Below are 21,499 nucleotides of genomic sequence, written 5' to 3'. Positions count from 1 at the left end.
TGCATCCTATTGGATACAGCATTTCTGACTTGTACTCATGTATCTGAAAAGTTAAACTTTTGGAAGTGCCAAAAAAAAATACCCTTGTGGCTCTGGAGTGGGTGTGGGGTACCTAGTCCGTCCAAATGCTTCTTTATAACTTATATATTAAAACTTGAATTCAGAATTAGATTTTGCCTAGCTGCCATACTCTTGGCCATTTTTTTCTGGTTTGTTTGTTTTTGTTGTTTTTAATTGATGATATTTTTTCCCCAAAACAGGTGTTTGGGGTATTTTGTTAAACTACATGATATGTACTGTATAATATAATTGTAGGAATAGTTTTAAGAAGGAAAGCTTGAGGTGCTAAAAGATAATGGCGGGGGTCGATAGAATTGGTTATGTATCTCGGTATAGAAAAAGATCTTACATAGGACAGCATTAGATTGCTGTGTTTTTAGTTTTATGTTAAACTGTATTATGATATGACTGTTTAAAAACTTTGGAACATTGTGTAATAAAGATACATTGAAGGTAACAATTGCAGACACAATATGACATGTTTGTTAATTGGCAGCAACGGTGTTTTCTATCCAGGAGTTGTAGTTGCAGACCTTGGTATAGACTCCAGGGTAGTCCTTCTGGGCACATCCGTATCCCCAGGAGACAACACCCTGCAATTCTCCTCTACACTCCACGGGGCCACCGGAGTCACCCTGAGGAGAGAAACATACATTTCACAATAAGTATCCATAAAGTACCTAATTGTTCCATTTAGAAGTTACAGACACACATCCTCCATTCAATACTCTCGGAACTCGGGTGCCAGCTAAAAAGGAGCCATCTGTACCCCAAACCGACGCCAAAGAACAAACCAAATAGCAAAACACCAATGACGTGTCCAGCATGAAGACTTTATTCCAGAAAAGACCTTGCCCAAAGCCCTCCCACCTCAGTGGTCAAATGAATCACAGTGGAGATTCTTTTCCCTCTCTCTTCTCCCTCTCTCCCTCTCTCTCCCTCTCTTCCCTCTCCCCTCCCTCTCTTCCCTCTCCCGTCTCCTCTCTCTCTCTCCCCCTCTCTTCCATCTCCCCCCTCTCTCTTCCCTCTTTCTTCTCTAGTCCCTCTCTCTCTCCCCCTCTCTTCCATCTCCCCCCTCTCTCTTCCCTCTTTCTTCTCTAGTCCCTCTCTCTCTCCCCCCCTTCTCTCTTCCCTCTCCCCTCTCTCTTCTCTCTCCCCTCTCTCTGGGGGGATATATAAGTGACATTACGGAGTTGATTTACTAAAGGCAAGTAGACTGTGCACTTTGCAAGTGCAGTTGTTCCAGAGCTTAACAAAAAGGGGGGAGGGGCTCTGCTGCCTTTTATCATCCAATCAGGTGCAAGCAAAAATTGCTGTTTTTTTTTTTCTTTCATGTGATTGGGTGTTTTTTGGATTGTGAAGCTTTACCTCGTTTACTAAGCTCTGGAGCAACTGTACTTGCAAAGTGCACAGTCTATTTGCCTCTAGTACATCAACCCCCATCATATACCAAAACCAGCACTCAGATCTTCATGCCACTCAGGAAACGCAGAATCTGTCACTTGCTGAGGTGCAGCCCTCAATAGATCAGGGGATCTTGATACTAGCAAAACAGAATAAAACAGGACTCACTCTCCTCACGCATTACCGTGATATATAAAGATTTATTAAAAAGTCACAAATGCATACTCAAACCAAAAAGGTCATAAAAACAGAGACAAGGAGCCAAAGATGACGGTCCCAGACTACAGGGGTCCTTTTGGTGGAAAATGGGGGGAAACCCAACCTCACCCGCTCTGTGCAAAATATAGCCTATATTTTGCACAGAGGGGGTGAGGTTAGGTTTCCTTTATCATTTGGTCCCTTATATATGAACCATCAATATGTATAAGATTTTCAGCTCTGAGGAAGGGAGTTTGATTCCCGAAATGTGTTAGCATTTTCCACCAAAGGACCCCCACAGTCTGAGGCCGTCATCTTTGGCTCCTTGTGTCTGTTTTTATGACCTTTTTGGTTTGTGAGTATGCATTTGTGATTTTATAATAAATCCCTATACATATTGATGGTTCATACAGTGGCGTCCGAGGCAGGTGCGGGGGGTGCAGTCTGCACCGGGTGACACCAACCGCATGGGGTGACACCTGACCCGCTCCACAAAAAGGTACATTATAAAGCAAGCCGACGATCCCCGCAGGAAGGATCGGATCCATCCTGCGGGGATCGTCGCCTTTCTTTACAATTTACCTTTTCTTGGAGCGGGTCCGGTGTCACCCCGTATAGGTTGCATGCCGACGATCCTCGTCGGCATGCAACCTATACGGGGTGACACCGGACCCGCTCCAAGAAAATGTAAGTTGTAAAGAAAGCCAACGATCCCCGCAGGATGCATTGGATCTGCGGATTGAGCATAATGGATCGGAGTCCGATCCATTATGCTCAATCCGCAGATCCGATCCATTCTGCGGGGATCGTCGGAGGGGGTGTCACCAAGTGTTACCGCACCGGGTGACACCTACCCTAGGACGCTTCTGGGTTCATATATAAGGGACCAAATGCTAAAGGAAACCCAACCTAACCCCCGCTGTACAAAAGATAGGCTATCTTTTGCACAGAGAGGGCGAGGTTGGGTTTCCCCCATTTTCCACCAAAAGGACCCCCATAGTCTGGGACCATCATCTTTGGCTCCTTGTCTCTGTTTTTATGACCTATTTGGTTTGTGAGTATGCATTTGTGATTTTATAATAAATTCCTATATATCACGGTAATGCATGAGGAGAGTACATCAACCCCCATGTGGAATGATTCTTTTCCTTTGATCATTTATCCTTAGTAAATCCATAGCAGTTTCCTTTTCCAACCCCATGAAGGCCATTCTTCTAAAAACAAAGAGAAAACATATTACCTGGCAGGAATCTTTCCCTCCTTCCATGTAGCCAACACAGATCATGTTATCTGTGATTTCTCCAGGATAGGCACTGTTACACTGAGCGTCAGTCAGGACTGGAGCATCAACACAATGCAGGAGATCTGGATAATTGGCTGAAAAAAAAAGAAAGGGTTTTATTTAAAGCCAAACATCAGGCACAATAGCTGCCATTTAAATGTATTCCTTAAAGAATAGGTAAACCCAACATTTCCTGTTCCTGATATGTGCCTGCTGTGCAATGTACTTGTATGAAAAAGTCTCCTGGTCTCTTTGTAATGCTTCCTTTGTGTAAAATCCCTGGTGTTCCTGCCAGTCCCTCTGCTTTCCTATTAAAGACTGGCCACACTAGGCATGATAGCACAGCGTGGTCATCTCTCTAGGTGTGCTGGGAACTTAGCCTACTCTCCTCCAATGATCAGAGGTCTGCTGACATATCCTCTCTGCACAACCAGATCAGTATCCTGCTATTTCTCCTCCCCCAGCTCTTATGTAGCTAAGAACAGAGGGTATGTGATCACTTATAAAAAGGGGGAAATAACGTATTTATAATTTTTTTTTATATCTATACACAAATGTATTTATGTTAATTTCTATTTCAAACTGAATGGGTTGTTTTATAAGGTGAAGGTTTACATATATTTTATTGCCACAAAGGATATAAATCAATGTTCTGTGCACCAAATGCGCAGATATTACCTTGTAAAAGTAGCAGCGACATCATCACTGTGCTGTATATAACCTGCGCAAAAAGCAGAACTGTGAGAGGAGCCCAGCAGCTCCACCTACAGGCTACCTGCAGTAAACTACAGGAGGGGGTGGAGGCAAGACCAGTCACCCTCCAAAAGGAGAGAGATCAGCATTGACTGGTCTTTATCACAGGAAGCTCCTGTAGAGAGGGGCCCAGCAGCTCCACCTACAGGTTGCCTGCAGGAAACTACAGGAGGGGGCGGAGGCAAGACCAGTCACCCTCCACAAGGAGAGAGATCAGCAGTGACCGGTCTTTATTACAGGAAGCTCCTGTAGAGAGCGGCCCAGCAGCTCCACCTACAGGTTGCCTGCAGGAAACTACAGGAGGGGGCGGAGGCAAGACCAGTCACCCTCCACAAGGAGAGAGATCAGCAGTGACCGGTCTTTATTACAGGAAGCTCCTGTAGAGAGGGGCCCAGCAGCTCCACCTACAGGTTGCCTGCAGGAAACTGCAGGAAGCTCCTGTAGAGAGGAGGCCGTGCATCATATATGGAAGTGGCATTTATACTGCTTCTATATATAACAACTTCCCACTGTCACTAGTTTCTAAGGCACCCTAGATAGCACTGATATCACAGCGACTCCCCACCCTCTTTAAGAAAAGGGGTACGGATAGCAGTGATATCAATGGCATTGACAAAGTATGGCCATGTCCATATTTGGTCAATGGTGTCACCACTGTCCCCACCCCTTCCCTAATATAGCTGATAACAGTTTGGGGAGCTGTCATTCGGCTAGTGTTACCGTCAGGATTGGTCATGTGTGCCAGGTCATTGGGTTCTTTTTGGGCAGTCGGTGGGCAGCTTAATTTTTTGTAATAAAGGAGTTGTGAAACATTTGTGTGTCTTTATTTCTAGATTATAACTGTTTTTTAATCAATAGGGGTACTATGTATCCCCTATTAATTCATGTAGGTGGTTGGTATCTGGAGAGCCCCTTTATTATTAAAGGGTGTGTCCAGATTCTGATAAGCCCTGCCCACAGACCCTTAAAGCTAGCATGAAAAGATTTTTGGAATGAGGCCCTTGGCCTTGTCAACATTGGGCTGCTAGCAGACAGGTAAGTGTGCATTACTGCAGAGGAGACACGTTTTTGGAAAGTGAGGTTGTGTTCCAATGAGCCAGTCCAAAGATCACTGCCACAGGCTTCCTGTTTTAGGGTGGAGCCATTGCCTTGTGTAGTCCAATGGATGCACCCTTGCATGCACACTTCAGGGCCCACTGCCCCTACACTGTTTACGTCAAAACTCAAAACACAACCCTGAAATATAGGGTTTCAAGTCACACCCCTGTTCTGCTATCCTTGACTCTAAGCTCATTGATTGACAGCAGCTTGTAATCTTACCCATGTGATGCCCAACAGAGAATTCAAAACAAGAGAAGCTTTGGGCAGCACAGGGGCTAAGTGGTTAGCACTTCCATCTAGCAGCACTAGGGTTGTTGGTTCAATTCCCAACCATGACACCACCTGCCTGGCGTTTGCATGTTTTGTCTGTGTGTGTTTCCTCCGGGTACTCCTGTTTCCTCCCATGCTCCAAAGACATGCTGGTAGGTGAATTAGCTCTTGTCTAAATTGTCCCTAGTATGTGTATGTATCAATGTGAGTTAGGGACCTTAGATTGTACGCCCCTTGAGGGTTAGGGACTGATGTGAATGTACAATATATATGTAAAGCGCTGCGTACATTGACAGCGCTATAGAAGTACCTGAAATAAATAAATGCATTCTGCATTTTGAAACCATATTTACTCTGCTTGCTAATTCTTCTCTTTCCTTTCCATTCTAATGTCACTGCTCAGGAATAGGCAGTAGACTTGCAAATGGTTATGTGGTGTAGATATAAATACATCGGCTTCTGAAAAAAAAAATCTGATAAAAAAAAAAACATCATTCAGCCTGTGGCTGGCCATACACTATACAATTTTCTTACAGTTTTCTGCCCAATTTCCTTTAGATTTACCTTCAACTATGCAGTTCAAGGGCTGGCCTAATTAGATACAATTGAAAGTGTTGTTTAGGTTTGACCTCCTATTGTATGGATTTTGGTATAGCTAAAGTATAATGTATAGTAATTATGTTGAAATGACTAGCGAAAAAAGTTAATTGTCCAATGCAATAGTATCAGATGTGGTAAGCAGTTCAATTATGAAAAAACTTCCAACAGTGCTGGTGTAATCCAATCCAATATTGAGGAGTAGGTAGATTGCCCGCTTACCAGAAGCACAATCTCAATGCGCATGTACAGGTCACATGAAGCGCGTCTAGGAGGAGCCTTCGCACGCCTTGACGTCACGCCGCCGGATCAGGAGGTCCGGTGGCCAACCCTTGAGTTTCACTGGTCAGTGTTTCTAGATGTTCTTTACAGCCTCTTTAACTGGCTACAGGCTGCAGGCATGTGCTTTGTAATTTTAATCTGATTTTTATACATTGGATTTAATACATTTTTATTTAAAATTACTTCACTATGAGCACCTTTACTTTTTATATACCTGGCACTGAGCCCCCATACCTCAGCCCCAGTACTTTAGGCTTCTGTGTGGATCCAAGGAGCAGTGTGATCCGACCAGACCAGTATCTCCTTACCATTGAGGGACCACCAGGGTACTACCAAGCAGCGCCTACATGAGACCTCGGCTACATGTGACCTGTACATGCGCATTGAGATTGCGCTTCTGGTGAGCGGGCAATCTACCTACTCCTCGATATTGAGTGGATTAAACCAGCGCTGTTGGAAGTTTTTTCATAATTGAACTGCTTACCACATCTGATACTATTGCATTGGACAATTAACTTTTTTCGCTAGTCATTTCAACATAATTACTATAAGGATATTGTTTGTAGCGCTGCACTTTTATTTTGTCAATTTCAGTAGGAAAGGCTTTGTGGCTCCTTTTTTAGTGCATTTGCCGCTTACTGGAGTGCGCTCACTAACCTGCCTACACACAAAGTATAATGTATGGCCGGCCTAAGTAAGCAGATGATAGATCCTTCAGACTTACAGCCACTGCTGAGTGTGTTTCCCCAGCCAGAGATCTGACAGCGGGTCCCACTGGAGGCACAGCTGGAGGGAAGGGGTATGACATTGACATACTGATTGAGAACAGCTGGAGTGGAGAGCTTGATCAAGAGAATGTCGTTGTCCAGGGTCCTGGAATTGTAGTTGGGATGTCTGATGGACTTGGAGTTGCTGATGAACTGTTCTGTACCTTCACTTACGAAGATGTTGTGTTCTCCCAGTCTGACCTCCACCTTTCTGTAGAAAACAAGATCACAGGGTGCATATGAGGGAGGGCTCTCTACATCAACATGCTACAACATTTGGATTGTATGTTTGGCAACTGACTTCACTGGAACAATAGTGATCAGCGGCGGACTGACCATTTGGAAACTCGGGCACTGCCTGAGGGCCCAGGGTCAGTAGGGGGCCCCATGAGATGCCCCTGGTACCTTTTTCATAGGTTTTTTTGAGTTTGGGCAAGAACACAGGGGCCCCTTGATCCCCTATTGCCCGGGGGCCCCATGAGTTGTCAGTCTGCCCCTGATAGTGAATGGCAGAAGCAGGGTGGATTTGATTTAAATCAAACTGATTTAAATCACGATTTAAATCACTAGTCAGTAAGGCTTGATGTAAATCCTAGTTTTCTACATAAAGACTAATTCTTGCTGGTATAACTTTAATATACAAGTAGATGAAGATTTTTAGAACAACTTTTCATATTAGTTTTTTTATCCCCAGTTTAATAGGTTAATCATTCATATTTGGACAACTTTTCTGTAATCATCACCTTAATAATAACAATTTAAATAGATTTATTCAACTGAAACAATAACATTCCAGCATATGTGATTTGCTTAAACATCCATGTTTGGTAACTAATTTGGCTACACAAAATATATATATTTTAAGAAACTTAGACTGTCAGCCCCTCCCCCTCACACTTAGTTTCACTTTCTTCTTGTGCAGATCTATTCCACTCCAAACAATCAGAAAAATATTGTTTCTATTCTATTCACTGAACTTCTTGAAACTGATCACTGAAGGGGTTGATTCTGTATTCATAGGTTTGTAGAAGTTAGGATGAAGGTCTTTTTCTTAACTCTGTTCATGTTATAACATTTTTGCTGTGAAGAAGAGGCATGTGATCTCCGCCGAGTCAAATTCAGTTTTGAGAACTGCAAAAGTAAACCAAACATCTGTGATAATATCTTGTAGGCAGAGAAACTGCCCAATAATCTTACAAAAACCTCTGGAAGAGCATGACAGATAGCCGAATGACGGCTGCACTGCGGCCGGCCAGTTCTGAGTGGACGTCATATGATGTCCTCCCAGAACGCGCTCTCCTGCGCGATCTCCGTGATCGCTGTGTCCTACGGACACAGCTGATCACGTGATGTGGTAAAAGGCCAATCACAGCGGCCTTTTACCACGTGATCAGCGGTGTCCAATGACACGCTGATCAGAGGGAAATGCAAGTGCCGGTTCTCGGCTGCACTTTCCTCACGCTGTCAGATCGTGAGGAAAGTACTGCCGAGAAACGGCAGTTGTCAGAGCGGGGATCGGCACCGATCATCAGGGTCACTGATCACCAGTGCCCTGATGATCGGTGCCCAGCAGTGCCACCCGCAAGTTCCGCCCACCTGTGCCCAGCAGTGCGCCCACTAGCTCCGCCCACCCGTGCCCAGCAGATCACCCACCTGTGCCCAGCAGTGCACCCACCTGTGCCACTCAGCAGTGTCACACACCTGTGCCCAGAAGTGCCACCCACCTGTGCCCAGCAGTGCCACCCACCTGTGCCCACCCACCTGTGCCCACCAGTGCCACCCACCTGTGCCCACCCACCAGTGCAGCCCAGCAGTGCTGCCAGTCAGTGCCACCAGTCAGTGCCACCAGTCAGTGCCCAGCAGTGATGCCAGTCAGTGCCGTCTATCAGTACCCATCATCAGTGTCACCTATCAGTGCCGCCTATCAGTGCTGCATATTAGTGCCGCCTATCCATGACACCTCATTAGTGCTGTCTATCGGTGCCGCCTATCCGTGCCACCTCATTAGTACTGCCTATCAGTGCCCTTTAGTGCTGCCTATCAGTGCCGCCTATCAGTGCCCAACAGTGCTGCCTCATCAACGCACATCAGTGAAGGAGAAAAAATACCTGTTTGAAAAATGTTATAATAGAAACAAAGAAACTTTTTTTTTTTTCAAATTTTTTGCACTTTTTTTATTTATAGCGCAAAAAGTAAAGCGCCCAGTGGCAATTAAATACCACCAAAAGAAAGCTCTATTTGTGAGAAAAAAATGATCAAAATTTCATATGGGTACAATGTTGCATGACCGCGCAATTGTCAATCAAAGTGCGGCAGCGCTGAAAGCTGAAAATTGGCCTGGTAAGGAAGGGGGTATAAGTGCCTCGTAGGCAAGTGGTTAAAAGAGTAGAGCTCCAGATGTCATTTATTTTTGTAGAATATTTCAGTGTATGCTTTATTGGTTTGAGATCTGTCTGTAGTAGTCCAGAGGACTGTGTGGTTTTTAATCTTTCGTTATTATTATTATTATTGATATTATTACAGTAAAATATAGCTCCAGGTGTCTTTCAGTTTTTGTTTTTTTTTATTGTAGAATATTTCAGTGTATGCTTTATTGTTTTGAGATTGGTCTGTAGTAGTCCTGATGAAAGTGTGGTTTTCAGTCTTTCATTATTATTAATGTTGGTAATATTATGAATAATAATAATAATAATAATTATTATTATTATTACTACAGGTAATTATGGTAATATGGCTCCAGGTGTCTTTTTCAGTTTTTGTTTTTTTTTTTTTGATTGTGGAAAATTTCAGTATATGCTTTATTGTTTTGAGATCAGTCTGTAATAGTCCAGACCAGTGGTGTATTGATTTCTTGTGCTGCCCTAGGCAACAATACAATCGCCCACCACAACACCAACCTCTCCTGCCCACCACAACAGCCACCCCGGCACCACCACCCTCCGCAACCACCTGATTCTAGCACTAGCACCGACCTTAGAAACAGCCGGCTATCCCAGCAGCATCCAGCAGCACACAGCTTCAGCCTCCCTTGGCAAAGCTCTGGCAGTCCCCATCCGTGCCACTTTTGTCACTTCTTCTGGGGGGCAATGCTGCCCCCCTGAAAATTGCCACCCAAAGCAAAGCCTTGTTTGCTTTGCGGTAAATACACCGCTGGTCCAGGCGACAGTGTTGTTTTCAATCTTATGTTATTATTATTATTGTTGTTTTTAATGTTGGTAATATTATTATTAATAATAAAATACTATTATTATTATTTTACAGTAGCAGTAATTATGGGAATGTAGCTCCAGGTATCTTTTTCAGTTTTTGTTTTTTGATCGTAGAATATTTCTGTATATGCTTTATTGTTTTGAGATTGGTCTGTAGTAGTCCAGATGACAGAGTGGTTTTCACTCTTTTGTTGTTATTATTATTATTTAAAAATAAATGAATAATTATCATTATTGTAATTATGGGAATATAGCTCCAGGTGTTTTTTTCAGTTTTAATTTTTTTAAGTATTCAGTATATGCTGTATTGTTATCTGGATAGTAGTCCAGATGACAGAGTGTTTGTTGTTGTTATTATTATTATTAATAATAATGTTGAAAAATAAAATAATCATCATTATTGTAATTATGGGAATATAGCTCCAGGTGTCTTTTTCAGTTTTTGTTTTTTGATCGTAGAATATTTCTGTATATGCTTTATTGTTTTGAGATTGGTCTGTAGTAGTCCAGATGACAGAGTGGTTTTCACTCTTTTGTTGTTTTTATTATTATTATTATTTAAAAATAAATGAATAATTATCATTATTGTAATTATGGGAATATTGCTCCATGTGTTTTTTTCAGTTTTAATTTTTTTAAGTATTCAGTATATGCTGTATTGTTATCTGGATAGTAGTCCAGATGACAGAGTGTTTGTTGTTGTTATTATTATTAATAATAATGTTGAAAAATAAAATAATCATCATTATTGTAATTATGGGAATATAGCTCCAGGTGTCTTTTTCAGTTTTAATTTTTTCAGTATTCAGTATATGCTGGATAGTAGTCCAGATGACATGGTGGTTTTTCAATCCTTCATTATTACTTTTATTATTACTCGTATTTTTATTATTATTACTACTACTTTCACTAATAATATTCATACAGTTACTATAGTTGTTTATAATATTACTGTGTGATTGAAAAAGGATGGTGCAAAAGTAGCTCTGATTTATTCATACTGGAATGAACCTAACACAACTATATTAATGTGAAAAGACACATTAACTGTCCAAGTTTTACCTCTGCACTACAAATTTTCGAAGTGAGCCCTGTTGATGACGCAACCAGGGGCGGACTGACAACTCATGGGGCCCCTGGGCAATAGGGGATCATGGGGCCCCTGTGTCCTTGCCCAAACTCAAAAAAGCCTATGAAAAAAGTACCAGGGGCATCTCATGGGGCCCCCTACTGACCCCGGGCCCTCGGGCAGTGCCCGAGTTTCCAAATGGTCAGTCCGCCCCTGGACTAGTCACCCCCCCCATGTTTCCCAATGGGTACCATTCATATCTGTGCGACTTCAAAGTAGTTCATGCACTACCAAGGGCAGACTGACAACTCATGGGGCCCCCAGGCAATAGGGGATCATGGGGCCCCTGTGTCCTTGCCCAAATTCAAACCACACCCAAAAAAGCATATGGAAGGTACCAGGGGCATCTCATGGGGCCCCCAACTGACCCCGGGCCCTTGGGCAGTGCCCGAATGCTCAAATGGTCAGTCCGCTCACTCAAACTACACCCAAAAAAGCCTATGAAAGGTACCAGGGGCATCTCATGGGGCCCCCTACTGACCCCGGGCCCTCGGGCAGTGCCCGAGTTTCCAAATGGTCAGTCCACCCCTGGACACAACAGATGATTGCCATTTACTATTGTTGTCACTCTTCCTGCAAGTTTTTACTTTTGCACAATGATAACAATGGTAAATGGGCAGTTGGTGAAAACGATGAAGGCGAGCGATCTCAAGTCATTGTAGAATCATTTGCTTGTTCATGTCATCATCACCAGAGGCGTAGTGTAGTGCTTAGTACGCAAGATGGCGACATTGAAGCAAGAGAAGGCTTTTTGTGTGTTGGAATTTGCAAGAGCTGGGGCTGCTGCTATTCAGGAAGGTATGCTACACCAATCGTGGCCTCCACAATCGCCAGACCTAACACCTGGAGACAATGTTTCATCTGGCTTTCTTCATTCATTCCTTCATTCATTCATTCTTTACTTACTGTTTATGGCAGTGAGCAGCAGAGACCACCCATTGGCTGTTAATAAGGGACCCTCCACAGAAGTGATAGCCAGCGTTCAATGACACCTGCCAGGGCACAGAGTTCTTGCTACAGACATAACCGCCAACAATCTTATCATCATCAAAGGCAGCTATAAGGAACAGAATGTTGAAACATTACGCACTAGAGGATCATGTAAAAATGTCCACACATTCCTGACTCCTGACATGATAAAAACTAATATCTGACACAACTCGGTAGAGTCATAAAGCATCTAGGAATAAAAATTATTTGCTCTCAAATAAAATCTGAAGATTGGTTAAAACACCCCATATTTATATATTTTTTCTGAAAGCTGACACCCTGGAGAATAAAATGGTAGTAGATCCAGTTTTTTACGGCCACTTTATTAGGTACACATTGATAGTGCCAAGAAAATCTTTCCCAACCATGTCCAGGGATGGACATGGTCAGCAACAGTACTTGGGTAGGCCATGGCTTTTAAACGACACTCAATTGGTAGTAAGGGGCCCAAAAAATAATCCACCACACCATTACACCACCAGCACCAGCCTGAGCCGTTGGATCCATGCTTTCATGTTGTTTACACCAAATTCTGGCCCTACCATCTGAATGTCGCAGCAACCAGTCTGCCCATTCTCCTCTGACATCAACAAGGCATTTTCCTCCACACAACTGCCGCTCACTGAATATTTTCTCTTTTTCGGACCATTCTCTGTAAACCTTAGAGATGGTTGTGTATGAAAATCCCAGTAGAGTTTTTAAAATACTCAGATCAGCCCGCCTGGCACCAACAACCATGCCACATTCAAAGTCACTTAAATCCCCTTTCTTCCCCATTCTGATGCTCAGTTTGAACCAGGGGCGGACTGACAACTCATGGGGCCCCTGGGCAATAGGGGATCATGGGGCCCCTGTGTCCTTTCCCAAACTCAATAAAGCCTATGAAAAAGGTACCAGGGGCATCTCATGGGGCCCCCTATTGACCCCGGGCCCTCGGGCGGTGCCTGAGTTTCCAAACTAGTCCGCCCCTGGTTTGAATTTCAGCAAGTCATCTTCACCACGTCTAGATGTCTAAATGCATTGAGTTGCCGCCATGTGATTGGCTGATTAGCAATTTGTATTACCAAACAATTGAACAGGTGTACCTAATAAAGAAACTGGTGAGTGTGTATGTGTATGTATATATATATATATATATATATATATATATATATATATATATATATAAAAATACTATAATAGTCTTCCTTGCCTTCTATTGAAGCTAATGGAGCACAGATCATGTTCCATTAGCTTCTTCCCTGACCACAGATTGTAAAGTATATGGCCACCTTTACACATCTGAAACAAACTAATTGTGCTTTTGGTGCCATTCATTGTTAATGGCACCCCAAATGTGAAAGAAAATGCGCATTTTGTTGACTGCAAAAACGCACGGTAAAAAAAAATGCAGACCACAACACACCAAAATGCCACATGAGTTACTTTGCTGTTCATCACATTTAGTGCAGCTCTTTGAATTCAATGGGCTGCCTTATGCATGTCGCCAGAAAAATGCACCAAAAAAAAAATGCACTCCCGCTATGCTGTGTGAATGGGGCCTCAAAGTGAATTTGGTGTGTTTACATTCTCCCCCGTCCTGCGTTGGACCTGGAATACAAGAACACTGACAGCTGAATGTCTCCCTCCCATGTATTTGTACTTGTATAAAGCTGGCCATATAGTATGCAATCTGAGTTTACAATTTCCTTTAGATTTATCAAAACTGTGTAATAGGAGAATCCACCTGAACAATCCAATTTGTATCAAATCAGACAGGCCTTTGCGCTACATAGCTGATGGTAGATCTAAAGGAGATTGTACAGTCAGATTGTACTGTGTATGGTCAACTTAAAGGCAAAAGTAGGAAAGTGAGTGCAAATACCAATGATGTGATTAGTGAGGACAGAAGTGTAGTAGAGAGTGGTAAACATGTCCTGTTCTGTGACAGTAAGGCGGTGCATGATGCAATATGAAGTTTCCTGCATTATCACATGATGATACAGGAAGTAAGGGGCTCAGAATGCATTTTTTAAAAAACTTTTGAATGGAGAGGTGCAGATTAAAGGCTGCCATGGACTAGGTAAGTGATAAATAAGCACATGAAAGTGAAATTCTGCCTGAAAAGGTGAATTTAGCCTTTAATACTTTCCCAGCACAGATCACTACCCCCCCACAAACACACACACACACCCATCCCCAATCTAGCTGCCTGCTGGGTGATTAAATATTCATAACCATCAGAGAGATCCTGCCAGTTGTAAGGCCCATGCCAGTGCTCATGTTTTTGAGCATTGAAGCCTTATAAAGGAATGTGCGTGCAAGTGGACACATGGGTACATCCACCACAATTTCGGGTGCCTAGTAACCCATTTAAACCTGGGCTCTACATTGGATAATTGCTGAATGGTCTTTCAGCTTCTGTCTCTGCTACCCTTGATCGTTATTTCTGCTTGACCCAGCTTTCGTCTGACCTGCCTCTGGATTCCCTATATCTCTGAATTCCCCTTGCCTCTGGATTCACCCTGCCTGTGTTACCAGACCTCGGGCTGGACTCTTGACCAAGATTTAGCCTATCAATTCTGTACCTCATTACTTGCCTGATGCCAACCTCTGCTCATCCCTGACTTCGATTCCACTTGTGTTTTAGGGCCTTCCTGCTCGGTTGTAACCAAACCTGGCTTGTGACCCTGGCTCTGCTCTCTACTGGTCTGGGTGAAATCAGGGTGTTCTCATCGCAGTACTTCTGCTTACCCAATACCAGCGTTCCCATGTCCAAGTCTACAGTTCCAGCTTCCTGCCACCTGCACCCTTCCATTACCCTAGAAGTTCTTGCCTCAACTTTATTGGATGCTCAGATGGGAGTTGTGCAAGAGGCCACCCTGATTATCTAGCTCCTCATACAGATGAATAACAATAGAGTTGTAACATTCTCAAGCATGCTAGGACATGTCCAACAGCATCTGGCAAAGGAAAATTTCAATCTGCGCTTAGAAAACACAAGGATACGCAGATAGACTATAGCAAAAAAATAAAAACCTCAGTGGTGATCAAATACCACCAAAAGAAAGCTCTATTTGTATGAAAAAATGATATAAATTTCATTTGAGTACAGTGTTACATGGCCGAGCAATTGCCAGTTAAAGTAGCTCATTACTGAATAGCAAAAAAAAATGCCCTGGTCATGTACGGGGTAAAACCATCCAGAGCTTGGTGGTTAATCAATACAGCTTCATTGTAACCACTAAAATATATATAAGCATTCACTTTCCGAATTGATAAGTCTCTTCTGTTTGGGTAACACACTGCCTTTGACTAAGCTCTTCGGGTAAATTCCAGTATTGCCTTATTTCCACCAGCTAAACCATGACCCTTGGCCAACTCAAAAACTATATTTATGATTTTAAAGAAATTTATTTTAACATTTGAATGTAGTCCAGTAAGCAAGTGAAAAGCACAAAGATAATTCAATCCCTTAATGAAGGGAAATATGTGAAAAGGTGTAGGATTTAAGTCCATACAAACTCACCAGCTGCCCCGAGGAGCACAAAAACCAGAAAAAGCCTCATGCTGGAACACTCAGCCTCATCTGAATGTCAGCACTATTTATACATTATTGGAGTTTGAAACTCCCTCAATTAGAGCAGTCAATGTGATATAGGGGAAGGCGTATTTATAGGTGTCCTTGCTCACAAACCTATTTCTGAAATGTGAGCCAAATGGAAATTTTCCCATGAATGTTAGTGTCCGATCAAGAAAATGACCATATGACATTTTGCTGTTTCATAACAAACATGGCTCTCTTTATCTAATCGATAGATGTGTTATTGATTGACTCAGATAATTAACTGCAATGTTGGACAAAAACATAACACTTTTTGCCTGGAATTACAACATGAGTTAAAGCCTAACTCCACATTTAATGTCCTTTAAGTAGTTTGTTTGGGCCAAGTAGGTCTTTGGATGGTCTTTAAGCTTTTATTTCCTATCCATGATCCTGAATCCAGCTTGACACGGTTATTGACCCAGCTTTCATCTCTGGGTTACCCGTGCCTGTTTATGTCTTCTGTCTACCTGTGATACCAACCTCAGCCTGGACTCTTGACCAAGATTTTGTATTTCAATTCTGTGTTTTGTTGCCTGGATGTTGCCAACCTCTTCTCATCTTGGACCTTGAAACTGCTTATGATTTGGTGCCTTCCTGCCCAGCTGTTACCAAACTCAGCTGCTCTCTATTGGTCTGGGTGAAGTTGGGAAGCCCTCATTGCTGTGCATCTGCTTGCCTGACACCAGCTCCCCCAAGTACAAGTCTTCAGTTGTGCTGGCACCTGCACCTTTCCATGGCCTTAGCAGTCCTTGTCTCGTTTTTCAGGCTTCTTCTGATTGACTGAGGTGGAGATCTTCCATCAACCCATCTCTCAACCAATCAGAGGAAGCTTTGTATTCATTTATAGAATGCAAAGCCTCCAGTGGGTGGCTAAGCAGTGCTCAGCATGACTCTATTTTGTTCTGGGATTGGGACGGGAAGTTCTTGTCCCACTGCCACAGCACAGCTCAGTATACTGTATGTAACTACAGTTCATATAGCGTGCCACGCAATCACATCTGTTAGTGCAATAAATAATTGGGGGATGCCAAGTCTCAGCAACATCATACTCTGCCAGGGCATATTCGGCGATCACATTGATTTTTTTTTTTTTTTTACTTTTATGATTACCATACATACAAAAGCAGAACAACCAATGTGATTCTTTTCAATTTGTGGAAAAAAGGCTTTTTTTCTGGTAGATCAAACAGTTTTTATCAAATGTTTATAAACCTGCTTTGACTGGCTGGTAGATATTGCCCAATAGTTTGCTGTGGACTTTCTTGTTCTCACTGATGCACAACTTTCCTGCCACGTGCCAATTTCTATCAAGGTTGCCACCTCCGGCTCTCACCCGCTCTTCCTGCTGTCACTTGTAACCATAGGAGCTTTCTGGGTTTACAGTGATCCCTGCAGGCACACACAGCGACACTCACAGCGGGGCATGGTGGGGTCAGGTCTGAAGACAGCAGAATCTCCCTGAAAGACGACAGACATGAATTCACTTGTACTGCATAGAGAGAAAACAGGTGGCGCACACACCTAGTGCATTATCCAAGGTTTATTGTAGGAGTGAAAGAATAATAAAAACATACTCACAGACGAAGCATGTATCTAAAAAGCATAGAAAAATGACAATGGCCACAACAGCAGGCAAGGTGTTCTCACTGTCAGTGCGGTCAAATGGCTAACACGTTTCGGGGACGAATCTCTTTCAGAGCTGATGACCAGCCTCTGATGCAGATGTATGATGAATGGAAATGTCACGATATAAGGTCAGGTTCAGAGACCAGTTGCTACAGCAGTTGTAAGGCTTCCCGGAAACCAGCAGGATTGGTACACCAGCGGCCCACCCTGGGAATGACGCAGGCTCACCTGAGGTGCGGGGTCTAAGCATCCACCGATCTTCCCCAGAGCTCCTAATGGTGGAGATGGATTTCGCTGCGTGTGAATGCCAGGTCGCAGATCTCAGGATCAACCCACCAGGGAATGAGTAGGCTGGAAACCAAAAGCGGATCAAACAGTTCAGGGATTAAACAGAAGCGGAGTCAGTCACAAGCCAAGGATCGGTCACCAATGGTAGTAGATAGGATGAGGCAGAATCCTAGTCAGTAGCAAGCCAAAGGTCGGTAATGTAGATGAAGACAGCAGCAGGAACAGTAAGCGGGATGATGGCTGATAAGGCACAATAATCTGGCAAGGAGGAAGTGCCGAGACATGGCTTTTATAGGAAGTTCATGGGAGGAGCAAGGAGTTCAAGGTTCAAGAGAAATCAAGGCACAAGGCAGGATTATCCAAGAATTGTCAAGGGAGCTGTCCAGCATTCCAGATAGCTCAGTGAGAAGAGCCATTGCCTCCCACTGCAGAAGGACCAGGTTCAATCCCAGGCTCTAACAGGAAAGTAGGAGCCTTGCCGTTGATGCGAGGCTCCTACTTTCCATTCATCGTACATCTGCATCAGAGGTTGGTTATCAGCTCTGAGGAAAGGGATTTGTCCCCAAAACATGTCAGCCATTTGACCGCACTGACAGTGAGAACACCTTGCCTGCTATTGTCTTTTTTCTATGCTTTTTAGATACATGCTTCGTCTGTGAGTATGTTTTTATTATTCTTTCACTCCTACAATAAACCTTGGATAATGCACTAGGTGTGTGCGCCACCTGTTTTCTCTCTATCCAGTGGCTGATTTCCCCGTCTGAGGAGGGCTGCACCCCTGAAGCATTTCCTTTGGTTGTCGCTGTCCTGGTACCCTTGGCTTACCTTTTGGCTGTGCATATCCTGAGGCGCTGGAGAGTACATACGATATCCGGTTCACTTGTACTGCAGTCAGATCTGCATACACAGGTACTGCAGCTCAATACACAGAGGAATCTGCCTAGTAGAAATGAAAGGATGTTTTTATTTGGTGGGGATTTAAGTATGACACCCCTGCTCTAAGGCTAGGTTCACATATGTGTGGGTGGTGCCACGGCGGATCCGCACGAAAATCCGTGCAACCGCAACACCAGCACAGAGGTCTGCGGACCCGCAGGCGGGTGCCATTAGTTCTAATGGCACGCCGCCCGAACTGGAAAATGCAACCGTACTGGGAACCGAGGTTCCCCTGCGGGCTGCGTTTTCCAAGGAAGTGCAGGGACTTCTTCCCTGCATGTCACAGGGCATGGGAGTCCATTCAAATGAATGGGTTCTCGTACCTGTGCAAAACGCGGCCCACACAGACGCATATATGTGAACCAGGGCTACAGGAAGAAGCTTGTCTGCTGTTTTTTGCTTCTACTACAAAGCCAAGTCCAGAGTTTGCTCTATGTATGAACTTTTGCTTCTGCTCTGCTTTTAACTGTTTCCTGGAAGGAACGTGTATCCTGGCTGATCCAAACCTAAGGAGGCCCTGTTAGCCCAGCAGATCGACTGATGATACCTCTTCCCGGAGGATAACGACATCTGTGGGATTTGATACACACATGCGCATTTCCTATGCGCGGTCGGTGAGTGCGCATTTCTGCCATTTTCCGGATCTGTTATAAGCTGTGTTCACCACATTCATGAATCGATCGCAGGATTTTATGAACATTTATCTTTGATCGAACAATTTAGATCGAATTTTGTAGAATTTTATATCGTGTTATTTAGCGCTGTACTTTACTCATTTATTTATATCAGAGGTGTTTGTGATCATCTTCAGTGCTTTTAGCTGCTCATTTGACAATTGACAATTTATTAGTAGCGCTCACTTTGATTTATAAGCACTACATATGGTCAAAGCGCATTTTAATCATTTTTATATAAATGTTTCTATTAAAAAAGTGTTAAATACTATGTTTATGTATCGCTATCCCCATAGGAGTTGCTGAGTTTTTGGTTCCCCCTAAGCAATGCACAATCAGGCAACACGCATTTTCCACTCTTGCATCCAAAATCAGTATACAGACCATGAGCTTTTATTGGTATTGGGACACCACTCCAAGTGTTTGGATTCAGGTGTTCCAATCCCCTCCATGGCCACAGGTGTATAAAATCATCCCCTAGGCATGCAGACTGCTTCTACAAACATTGGTGAAAGAATGGGTCGCTCTCAGGGGCTCAGTGACTCCAAGCGTGGTCCCGTGATAGGTTGCCACCTGGGCAATAAGTCCATCCATGGAATTTCCTTGCTAATAAATACACGGTCAAATGTCAGTGGTATTCTAACAAACTGGAAGCAACTGGGAATGACAGCAACTCAGCCACCAAGTGGTAGGCCACGTAGAATGACAGAGCGGGGTCAGCGCATGCTGAAGCGCACAGTGCGCAGAAGTCACCAACTGTCTGCAGAGTCAATAGCTAAACATCTCCAAACTTGGTGTGGCCTTCAGATGAGCCCAACAACAGTGTGTAGAGAGCTTCATGGAATGGGTTTCCATGGCCGAGCAGCTGCATCCAAGCCTTACATCACCAAGTGCAATGCAAAGAGTTGGATGCAGTGGTGTAAAGCATGCTGCCACTGGACTCTAGAGTAGTGGAGACATGTTCTCTGGAGTGACCAATCACGCTTCTCTGTCTGGCAATCCGATGGACATGTCTGGGTTCAGCGTTTGCCAGGAGAACAGTACTTTCCTGACTGCAATGTGCCAAGTGTAAAGTTTGGTGGAGGGGGGATTATGGTTGTTTTTCAGGGGATGGGCTTGGCAAAAATTCAGCACAAAAGAATAGATCCTGGACTCTCTACTCCTTCAGGAGACACACAGTCTTTACTAGGAGTACATGGTCCGCTTAAATGAACCTCTTCAGACTCCAGATGAAAATCTCCTCATCCACCTGGCTGTCATGAGGGTATCCCAGGACAAAGGATTCCGAGACATATAAGTGTAAAGTCCCAGGGAAAACTAGTTGGGTATTGCACCTGACTGCCCTCTCCATTGTAAGCTCAGGGAACATAAAAGTACTCACACTAGCCTGTTCTTGTAGCTGGAAAGGTTAAGCTGCTGTCAGTCCTTATGCTGGGCTGGTTTCTTCCCCTGCTGACAGGCTGTCCTTCCTGGTAGACTGTGGAACAGTGGAGGCCCCTTTTTCCAGATCCCAGCCTATAGGTAGAACCCCCTCCTCTGGGGCCCCCTCCCAGGCTCAAAACCAGCAGCACTTCCTTACGCCATCTTCCACCTGACTCCCCTGCTATCCAGGCTCTGTCATAATTAAGGGACTAACCACCATGCCAGGCCTTCTGCCTAGCCTAACCATCATGCCAGGCCTTCTACCTAGACTGGCCAGACTCCCATAAATATGCAGATCAGAACCTCCTCACCCTCGCCTAGTAAGTCTCTAGAGCAGGGGGGGAATGTATCAGAGAACTGACCTGTAGAGCCCTCCATGTTTAACCTGAAGTAACCTTCCTGGCTCAGATCAGACCCTCCTCACCCCCCCCCTACTGGCTTCTAGAAACTTCTCCAAATCTCTAGAGCATGGGGAGGTATCAGAGAACTGACCTGTAAAGCCCTCCATGTTTTACCTGAAGTAACCTTCCTGTCTCAGATCAGACCCTCCTCACCCCCACCTACTGGCTTCTAGAAACTTCTCCAAGGTTCTAGAGCAAGGGGAGGTATCATAGAATTGACCTGCAGAGCCCTCCATGTTTGACCTGAAGTAACCCAGACTGAGTCATACCCAGGTTTCTAGCAAGCCTTTAACTATGCAAACAAAAAAACTATTTACACTGGAGGGAGTCACATTTATAAGATTGTACTGTATGTCAATCTTTAACCGTGTTGAAAATTGGATATTGCTATAACTGATTCTTAATATCATACAACACAAGACATTTTAGTTCCTTATCATTTTAATCTCTTTCAACATTTTATTAAAAAAAAAACACTCATATATAGCTGTGGAAAGTGATAGATATCATGAAACAACTGGTGT

The 21,499-nt window shown here is 43.8% G+C and overlaps 1 protein-coding gene across 1 annotated transcript; it reads right to left on the bottom strand.

The window, feature by feature from the left end:
• Window positions 1–420: 420 nt before the first annotated feature.
• On the bottom strand, window positions 421–15,651 carry LOC149444965 (trypsin-like). The gene is made up of 5 exons (XM_089654369.1): window positions 15,551–15,651; window positions 11,959–12,109; window positions 6,672–6,925; window positions 2,903–3,039; window positions 421–695 (listed from the first exon to the last, which is right to left on the bottom strand). Exons 1-5 carry the CDS (start codon window positions 15,588–15,590, stop codon window positions 546–548), a joined length of 732 nt encoding a protein of 243 aa, XP_089510495.1. The 5' UTR covers window positions 15,591–15,651; the 3' UTR covers window positions 421–545.
• Window positions 15,652–21,499: the final 5,848 nt, after the last annotated feature.

Source organism: Staurois parvus, unplaced genomic scaffold (assembly GCF_062004578.1).
Source record: "Staurois parvus isolate SC_StPar_1 unplaced genomic scaffold, SC_StPar_1.0 ptg000758l, whole genome shotgun sequence".
Taxonomy (NCBI): domain Eukaryota; kingdom Metazoa; phylum Chordata; class Amphibia; order Anura; family Ranidae; genus Staurois; species Staurois parvus.
Note: the sequence above shows the minus strand (reverse complement) of the source record. Positions and strands in the feature narration are given on the sequence as shown.

What these genes read in the sequence shown, in the direction of transcription:
- LOC149444965 (XM_089654369.1), bottom strand. Translation starts at nt 15,590, where the DNA reads ATGAGGCTTTTTCTGGTTTTTGTGCTCCTCGGGGCAGCTG. An exon ending in AAACACACTCAGCAGTGGCT is followed by an intron (nt 3,040 to 6,671) that starts GTAAGTCTGAAG and finishes TTTTTTTTTCAG; the next exon opens with CCAATTATCCAGATCTCCTG. An exon ending in GAGGGAAAGATTCCTGCCAG is followed by an intron (nt 696 to 2,902) that starts GTAATATGTTTT and finishes TTCTCTCCTCAG; the next exon opens with GGTGACTCCGGTGGCCCCGT.